This window comes from Stigmatopora nigra, chromosome 7 (assembly GCF_051989575.1).
Source record: "Stigmatopora nigra isolate UIUO_SnigA chromosome 7, RoL_Snig_1.1, whole genome shotgun sequence".
NCBI lineage: Eukaryota > Metazoa > Chordata > Actinopteri > Syngnathiformes > Syngnathidae > Stigmatopora > Stigmatopora nigra.
The window spans coordinates 4,833,071-4,843,351 of NC_135514.1; the positions used below are offsets into that span (position 1 = coordinate 4,833,071).

At 40.2% G+C, this 10,281-nt stretch overlaps 1 protein-coding gene across 1 annotated transcript; it reads right to left on the minus strand.

Moving 5' to 3' along the window:
* Positions 1-6,619: 6,619 nt before the first annotated feature.
* pou3f2b (POU class 3 homeobox 2b) lies at positions 6,620-8,867 on the minus strand. Its single transcript, XM_077721821.1, has one exon. It carries the CDS (start codon positions 8,769-8,771, stop codon positions 7,617-7,619), a length of 1,155 nt encoding a protein of 384 aa, XP_077577947.1. The 5' UTR covers positions 8,772-8,867; the 3' UTR covers positions 6,620-7,616.
* Positions 8,868-10,281: the final 1,414 nt, after the last annotated feature.

Consider the following 10,281-nt stretch of genomic DNA (forward strand, 5'->3'; position numbering starts at 1 on the left):
TGCGAGTAAATGGCGGAATGATCCATTTTGACTTGGCCCTCTGCAGTTTTGCAGTCTATTAAAACTGTAGGGAAAAGTGACATGATCTTGTCTCCTTAACTGCCTTTTAATGAATTGTTTGTGCCTGGATTAAAGATGTATATTGTGGCTCTATAATGTGCCCTAATGGCAGAGAATTAGGCGGCCTCAACTGGAGTATTAATTTAGCCTGCCTCCCTAATGATTATTCTTCAGTCAGTGGAAACAGGATTCATGGAGGCTTTCCTGCACGCCGCTGCTCTTCGATTTCCTACTCACTTTTCTTTATGAGGCGGCTTTATCCAAGGGGAAAACCACAGCAATTTGTTCAGCTTGTACTTATTTGATGAATCTGTTGGAGATTTGTATGGATGGCTCTATTGTGTAAGGCTTTAAGTCAAGACGTAAGTGTCAATGAGTAGAGGTGGCCCTATCACATATTAATACTAATACACCTGATCCAAAACATACTTTTTTTAAAACAATATCCTTATGCAATTAAATTATTTTGTTGTTTTGAATTTATTTTTAGCCCTCCACACTTCATTACTGCATTCTTGATATTGTATTTTCAGTTGTTTTGTTGTCATTGCTTGTGTTCAGCTCACAATAAAAAGCTAAGAGAATGTATAAACTTTAAAAGCTCAAAGATCAATATAACGGTGTTTAGGCTACCCACCTGTTACTCATTTAATCACTTGAACCCAAAATTTGAAAATATTTAAATGTAAAAATCTTTACTTGTGCTTTTGCTTTCATTAGACACTAAATACTGGTCATTAATTCTTATTCTGAAAAGCTTTATCCTCACAAGAATCGTGCCCATTCTGGTCCGAGTTCAGGCTCTCTATAGGTGGCCCCGGGCCGCAAATAAATGACTTATATTACTTCCAAAATACATACATTCCTTCCAAAATCCCCCCAAAACATGATTCCTTGGGACTGGATAATGCGAAAAACATTGTCTGAACCATTTTGTCCTCATTTGGGTCACCGGGGGTGCTGGAGCCTATCCCAGCTGACTCCGGGGCAGAGGCGGGGGAAACCCGGAATAGGTAAGCAGCCAATCGCAGGGCACAAGGAGACGGACAACCATGCACACTCATAATCATACGTAGGGGCAATTTAGAGAACCATGCACACTCACATCCATACATCGGGGCAATTTAAAGTGTCCAATCAGCCTACCATGCATGTTTGTGGAATGTGGGAGGAAACCGGAGTACCCGGAGGAAACCCACGCAGGCCTGGGGAGAACATCAAACTCCACACAGGTGGACGTGACCTGGATTTGAACCCAGGACTCCAGGGCTTTGAGGCCGACACGCTAACCACGGGCCGCCCATAAATCACGTTGATAATGTTAATTAAAATCTGTTTGGACAAATTAGTTACAATATTTTTTGAAAACATGATGGTTAGCAACTTTTAATTTATTGTCAGTTGTCATATTTACGAAAGACATGGCTGAGCGAGCGTCTGCTGCAGGGGGCTTTTGCTCCATGTACTCCGCTGGATGACCAATAACGCTAATAACCTTGGGTCTATATCACAAGACCAGTGAGGCAAGCATCAACCTCACTTGATTGCCTGGACGTCAATGAAATGAGATGGGGATCAATTGCTTCTTCTTGATTACCTGGATGTTGCAACTCCCTTTTTTTCTCAGATATGTAACAAATTTTAGCATAATGAAATCATAACATTTTGTTTAAAAAATTTTGAACTTGAGGTGCTTACCTGGGCAAAACAAATACAAAATAATAAGATATCTACAATAATATATTATTTATTTAATAGGATCCAATTTTATTTTATATTATCAATTGAGAAATAGAAATAACTACCATCTTTTTCAGACTATTAATGGCACCAGTCAAATAATGCACAACGAAGAGGGGGAAAAAGTCGCACTAGGAGTATAATTCGCATTTTTGGGAGGGCAATTTTTGAATTTGATTGGAAACCAAGAGCAAACATATATGTTAAAGTATTAATATTAAAATGGGGAAATTAGGCACCTGTTAACAGTCTTTTTTTCAGATTCCTCACAGGCTGTCAGTGGTTACAGTGGAAAAATTCAAAGTTAAAGTCACATCAGAGTGAGTATTAGTCACAAGTCCAGCCAAAATATGAAAAAAGTGTGACTTATAGTCTGAAAAAGTACATACTGCATATGATTTTATATCATCTTTTGCAACAGTGTTTTCCTAGGTTTTGTCTTAAAATCTTCTGAATAACACCATTAAATCTCAAATGTACTAATAGGGTTTTTCTCAACATTTTGCTGTTTTTTTGCACGTGGAAACGTAATATTTTTGCGCAAAAACTGCCTGATATTTACTGCAATGATGTTGCTGACACCATATTCCACTCTACCCAGGGACAGTGTTCTCCTGACGACATCTACCTTTCAGAATGATGCAATTATGTGATTTATTAAATGTCAAAATCTTGTTTTTGCAAAAGGCACTAAGGTTTGAATGATTGTCTTCATTTCACAAGGCTTATGTTTTCCCTTCCGACTTCATAAACCAGACACAGAAATGTTAGAACATTGTGGTGCCTATTACACAGTTAGTTCTCTATGTCAACCTCTTTGCAGCCTCTGACAAACTTATTCATCCTTTCCCCCCCCAATTTCCATATTCCTTCGTCACTGTTTTGCCATATTTTCCTCAATCCGATAATCTCTGTTGTCATTGTGTCCTTCTGATTTCACAGTTTGTATGAAGGTTGGAAAACATTGCCTTGCTCCACAAATACGTGCATATGTGGAGACTTTGAAAATCGAATTACCATTTTAGTTTGGTTGCTTTTGATCCATTTACAGTCTCAGAATGTTCTGATTGGTGAAAACTTGACCACCAGTATCTATCTCTAGGGTTTGGGAAGCATTGGAGCTGGCATGAGCACGTCGAGCAATTATAGCAGGAATAATAACGCACCGATGGGGTGACATGATTCGCTCCACTGATCAGCAAAGTTCATATGAAATTCTAATTAACACTAACTCGTTTACAAATGAACACATACACCTATTTGTGTGCTTAAGTGTGCTGGGTGTAATTAGCTGCAAAGCCTCTGAGCAAGATGGAAGAACAACAATGTCAAATTGTGCCGTTATACTATGTCGGAATTGTGAGGGTGCTACCGAAAATGGCTTCATCGGTAGATTTGAACTAACCAACAGTGTACAAGGTCATTTATTATCAGGAAATGCTGGGGAAACAAAGACAAGTTGAACCCAATGTTGGGTACTTTATGACCTCAGGGCCTTGTATATATAGTACTTTGAATATTCCTTTTAAACAGTTCTCATTGTCATAACAATCTAATTAAAAATGTAAGACTTTTTCACAGAAAAACCTTTTTTTGTCACTTTTTAGAAGAAAAAAATGGTTTCACTCCCAATTCAGCCTGATAAGATTTGCTTAGAGAATTTGCACTTATGTTTCAAGTGCTCGGTCTCGAAATCTGCTCATCAGCGTTCAATTATTTCCGTAACAGTTTATTTCGTAGGAGTCAAAGGCGTCACAATATTGCTGTTCCAGTTAGTGTGCCAGGAACTCCTGAATCTAAATTAAATTTCATTTCCCCCTTCGTGCTTCTCTTACCTTGACTTGTCAAAATGTCTTTGGCGTGAGGCCACTATTCCTTTCCTTGATCCAAGCGGTTGCCAAAACGTAATCAATTTATGAGAAGCAGCAGTTGAGAGAAGAAGTACACAGCAAAAGTCAGGGTTGAGAATCTGTAACCTAAAGTGTCCAACATGTGTTTCCAATGATCTTTTTGCATTTTAAAAGACCATATTGACTTTGAAGACAGTGTATATGGATTTAAGAATTAAAATAAGGTTGGCACTTAATGGATTACATACAGTTTTCCTAACAGTTTACAAAACTAAATCATTTGCCCACCATGTCACATATAATAATCACATATGATTAAGATTGACCATAACATTGAAAACAATTCAAAATTAAGGGGCAGCACAAAAAAATGTGATTGTATTGCACTATTATTATGACTAAAAACCTAATAAAAAAATATTCCTAAAATAAGATTATTTTTGTTCCAAATCAAATCATACTTAACAAAATGAGACCGAAATGTAAAAACAACTATAAAAGACATTCTTGTGGTTATATACATGTAAAAAAAACAAAATAATAATTATTGTTGATTAAGAATGTGCAGATTAAAACATACATGTATGTATACATGTTTTATTTTTATTCACGATATTGGTTGATTGAATTAACTATGTCAAGAGCAATACTTCTTTCCAATCTTTGTTCTTGTCACTACCAGCGAGAGGGCATCATGTTACCACTAGGTGGCGGAAAAGAGCTACTACCTGCTCCCACACAATGTTTTGATTCGTCTCAGTGCCGTAAACACTGCACTTTTCCTCGCCTCAAGTCTAAAGGGAAATTTCACCTAAATAAAGAGGCAGGTGTAATTAAAAAGACGTACTATTAATTGCATTTTCTATAGAGAGCACGTGAAGGGCACACCGGTGTACTTTTTGCATGACAGGGGGGGGCAATGGCAGACCCTTAACAAAATTAGTGGCCTCGCTGGTGATTCCATGCAGTTTTAAAGCCGTATTAAGCGTACATGGTGGAAATTTTAACTCCTAATTTTAAAGAAAAATTAACTGCTCGTAGAACGACTTTGTTACAATGGCTAAAATTAGAAAATCCTATCAAAACACTGGAAGAAGAGATCGGCAAAAAAAATAAAAAATAAAAACACAACACTTAACTTTTTACAGATAGCCATATTTAAGGTCATTTTGTTTTATGGCTTCATTAAATACAATTTAAGACCTAATTATGTTGGCCTATTAAATGGAGGCATTTGCGCACCTGAGGCAGCTTAAAGGGGCAATTCGTTAATATATATATATATATATATATATATATATATATATATATATATATATATATATATATATATATATATATATATATATATATATATATATATATATATATATATATATATATATATATATATATATATATATATATATATATATATATATATATATATATATATATATATATATATATATATATATATATACATATATATATTAATCACAATTTAGCAATTGTCATGACTTCAAAGAATAACGAACTGAAAGCAAAATAAACGGCTTTTTACAATTAAAAAAAACATGTTTATTTAAATATTTCCCTCTAATTGTATTCTTGTTATTGTTGTCCTGTCATGTTTAAAATGTAAATGCTATTGTAATGTTAACATTTTACAATTAGTATTAGTATTATTGTGGTTGTTAAGTAAATTACATTATTAGCGTTTTTAGGGGATTAAACGTATATAAACGATTTAGAACGCCTAATACTACAAAGCATTCAAATGATGTTTTATGGCATTTATATTTTCGTGTCCTTTATTTTGGACTAAACCATTGACGGATGAAGAAGTATTTATGTGGAGCAGAAAGGGCATTTGGACGTCATATTAATAATAATAATAATAATTAAAACAAAACCATTTTGAAAACAATCTGGTGCACAAACAAAAATGGACGTTTAAGCCATTGTACTCAAAGCAATAAATAGAGAATGAGCTCACACGCTTGACTTAAAAAGACATTTAGTCCCGATATTGGAAAAAAAGCTGTTTAATATCAACCCCATTATTTAAAAAGGTGCAAATCTTTTTTTCATTAGTGAAGAAGCACCCAAACATTTACCACCGTTGTTTTAAACCCCCCATCAGAAGGTAACATAACCAACTAGGAAAAATAAAACCAAGAGAGGTGAATAAATTATATATATAAAATAAAACAATAAAAAATAAACATTGGATTGGTGCTAGATCCTGATCCTAATTTTTATTTTGACTGATTAAAGCTACAGAAGAAACACTTCGGTGTAACTAGAGTTTCATCTGCATTCTAGAAGGTAAAAAAAAAGGAATGATAATGAGAACTAAACCTTGCAAATGCCGGAAATGTTGGGTTAAAAAAAGGCCATCTACGCAATAAAAGATACTATTGTGTATATACATTTAGCTGAGGAAATGAATAGTGAAAGACGATTTATAACAAAAAGAACTTATTTCAGACCTGATCCTCTCCACAAAATCAATTGCAGAATAAATTACAAAAGAATAAGAAACACAAACAACAAATAAAAGGCTTCAGAGTGATGAAACTACATTGATCAAATCGCCTATTATAATAATACTAATACTAATAATTATCATAATAACTTTTGGATCAAATGCTGCTTTTTTGGAATATCATTTCATTATGTTTGGGAACAAATGAATGTTTTAAATTATTCTTTTAATTCTTTTTTTTACATTTTAGCCGTTCTTATCAATTTGAAAACTATTATTTTTAACACCAGTGCAGTTTTAAAACCTAAGATTTTAGTCAATAAAGCATTTGTTGGAATTATTAGTAGAATTCACATTTTTTTATGCAGTATGCGAAAAAAATAAAGTCTTAAGAAGATTCCAACTGAATTTACATGATGTGAAAAAATATACAAATATGAAATACAACTTGAATTGGCAAAAATGATAAATAACACAAAAACACAAGGCAGCAGGTAGATTATGAAGGAAATTGAATTTTTTAAAAAAGTCTTTCTTTCTGGAATATGAATTCAAAAAGTGCCCCAGTGGAAAAATAAAAAGAAGAAAGATGAACCCATGACATTTTAAAGTACAATATTTACAAAATCAGATGCAAATGTTAAAGTCTCGAAATCAAGAGCCTGTCCTGACCTGCAGTAAATCCAGCCATTTCTTTTGGAAGCTGCAGTCACGAGAAGAAAGGCGAGGGGGAGGTTTTGATAATTCCTAATAAGACTTTATCCTCTTATTTAAAGAGATGATCACATCTCAGCCAAGCTATTTTATTTTTTAACTCTGCAAGCCCCACAAATAAAACCGTCAATACCATACTTCCAACATCGATACGTGTTTGTTTTGCTTGATGAAATCCTGACTGACCTCACACAATAAATAGGAGCTGGCCTGTTGTCTCCTCCGCACTAAAATGAATGCAAAGCTGACAGATGCTCACTCACCCTGAGCTTCTTTCTTAGTGGCCAGCAATTGTGGAGCTATACAACTAAAACGCCTTTGCTTTTTTAAAAAAATGATTGTGTTGTTGTTGTTTTTTAATTGCTTTTATAAATAACATGTGGCCAGAGCTATTCCTCTCATATTTTTTTGGACGTGTGTATCATTCATTCTTCTTTTGCTGGCTTGTTTAAATTCCGGCTACACCTTGAAACTGCGTCGAATGGACTCACAGTGCTTGGCTGGTATCCTCAGAACAGAAAACAGAAAAACAGAACACGCGTCGATGTTTCTCTTGAGCCCTGGGAGAAAGATGAAGAGGGGGTGGGGGTCGACCCTCCTCCTCCTCCCCCTTCTCCTTTCATTCTCACTGCAGATGTTAAACCGCTAGTCATCATACATAAAAGACCCACTATCGTTTCGTAGTCCAGCCATTTCTATAGGACGGTGTGTAAAATTTGGAAAAATCTCGGCCAAGTCCCGCACGCCGTGGCGCTTAGAGCCATTTGCTAGGGAAAGGGGGTTCATTGAACCGGGGTCTGGACCCCGTGGTGGGGTGGCGTGTCCCCGTACACGTCCTCGCTCCCCGCCAGCGCTCCTCCGGGAGGCGTCATCCGTTTCTCCTTCTGTCTCCTGTTACAAAACCAAACCCTGACCACTTCTTTCTCCAAGTGTAGGCTGTCCGCCAGTGAGATAATTTCCGAGGCGGCGGGTTTGGGGCACTTCAAAAAATGGCTTTCCAAAGCCCCCTTGACGCTGACTTCGATGGAAGTCCGTTTTTTCCTTTTCCGGCCCTGCGCGGCGATTTTGTCCAAGCTGGTTGGGCTGCCCGAGGTGGAGTCCGCCTCCTCCAGCCACTTGTTCAACAGTGGCTTGAGCTTGCACATGTTTTTAAAGCTGAGCTGCAAGGCCTCAAACCTACAAATGGTGGTCTGGGAGAAGACATTCCCGTACAAGGTCCCCAGAGCGAGCCCCACGTCCGCCTGCGTGAAGCCCAGCTTGATCCTCCTCTGCTTAAACTGTTTGGCGAACTGCTCCAAGTCGTCCGAGGTCGGCGTGTCCTCGTCCGAGTGGTCGTGATGGTTGGGCCCGTGCTGGTGCTGATGTTGCTGGGACGCCGGATGGCTGTGCTCGCTCAGGTGCGGGCTGTGGTGGTCCTCGTGAGGGTCCCTCAGGTTGTGGTGGTGCATCCCCTGTCCTCCGCCCGGGCCACCGATCAAACCGTTGACCCCGAAGCTGGGCTGGGAGTATATCAAGGCTTGGCCGTTGGTGCTGGGCATGTTGGGGATGTGTGCCGCCGTGGTGGTCCTCCACGCCCGCGCGTCGTGGTGCGCCGCCTGGTGCACCTGCAGGTGGGATGGCGGTGGTCGCGACGGGTGCTGCTGCTGCTGCTGCTGAAGGTTACTGCTGGAGTTGTGCATGTCGTCCCGGGCGCTCTGCACGGCCGGCTTAATGTCCTGCTCCGTCGACCACGGGCCCCCCTCGCCGTGGGACAGCGCGGCGATCCACTGGTGAGCGTGGCTGAGCGCGTGGCTGTTGCTCTGCAGCTGATAGTCACTCTGCAACAGGCTCTGCGCGTCCCGGTACGCCGCGGCTTGCTGCATGCCGCCGGGCTCCGAGTGCACGATGGAGGCGCTGGAGGTGAGGATGCTGTAGTGGTTAGATGCTGCGGTCGCCATGATGCTCGGAGCCGGACTGCTCGTTCGCGTTAAAAGCAGCTCGCCTTTGACGCACGCATCCTCAGCTCTGCCGCTGCCTACAGGCGGCTCCCTCCCAGGCGCTCTGGCGAGTGGACGCCGAGGCTCACCTGCCGCTCGGCGCTGCCCCGCCCCGCACGCTTATTGGCCGCGGTGGCCTGATGGACGGGGTTGCTAGGGGCGACGGCGTGCTCATTGGTCGCCACGAGCTCGCTCGTGTCGCGCTTGATTTGGGGCGTGAGAGGGAGAAAAGGCTGGATGAGTGGAGGCGAGCGAGCGCCGCCACGAGTAGTGCGGCACCGAGGCAGGCGTGGAGCGGAGCCGAGCGGTCCCGAACGGAGCCGAGCGGGACCGAGCGGAGCCGAGTGGAGCCGAGCGGAGGGGAGCGCCGGCTTCGCCCGACAAGACACTGCGCGACTGGAAGACACACTCCATTTATTTGGATTATCGTGCGCTCTTCTGAATCTCGCTCTTGGCATGGGTTTCTTCGTAAAAAGCCCAGGCGCACAGCGTTATTTATTTCTTTTTACTCCAAATGATTCACTCATTGTAATAATCGTAAGAATGGGATCAAAACATTTGTATTTCTTAACATGGTTAAACCGACGGTATTATTCTGATGAGCGTGATGCATAACATTTTTATTCCAAAGCAAGAAAATGAAAATACTGGCAATATTAGATTTGCGGGGAAAACACAAACAAAAACACCATACACGATTAAAAAAACCCTTGCGTTTGAGTAGATATTTTAGGCAGTTATCTATAGTATTTGAAAGGATCGTGAGAGTAAACTACAATGTCTATTGCAACAACCACATTAACACAATAAACATATACAATTAAACATGTCAATAGCATTTTAGGAAAAATACAAACTCTAAAATCATTGATGTCAGTAATAAAAGGCAGGCTGTACACATTCAATGTATCTATTAATTAACATTCCCCACATACTCCTTATGATGAACATTATAACACCTGGCTTCTCACAGACAGCGTTAAAAAAATTAAGTCAAAAGCTGTGAGAACTTCCTTCTATCACCAAAGGAGCTCTTTAAATTATTTTCAACACTTCTATCATTCATAACACTTAAGTTTAATGGTGTGTGGGAAAACTGGCTGCTCATCACCCAGTGAAGCACAAACAACCCAAAATAAATGATGAGGCAGTTTAATGTCCAAATTGGGGCCTCCGGTCCACAGCAGAGGCAGCAGCCTTGTATCCCGCCCAGCTGTCGTCCCCCGGTGTCAGCTTCAGGGACCAGGACTTTGTCCGGAGAGGGGACATTCCTGCCTCACCACCGCCGGTTGCCATAGGGAGACGTAAATGAAACAACAGCATTGGCGTTGCTCCCTTCCCCCCTCCCCAAAAGCTCATGTGCTATCTAAAGGCCTCTATTTAGAGAGGCTCTCTGCTGTGGGGACAAAGCATGGCCTGGGATAAAGGAGGGAGGAGTAAAGAGCACTGAGAGGGAGACTGGAGAAGGAAA

What these genes read in the sequence shown, in the direction of transcription:
- pou3f2b (XM_077721821.1), bottom strand. Translation starts at nt 8,771, where the DNA reads ATGGCGACCGCAGCATCTAACCACTACAGCATCCTCACCTCCAGCGCC.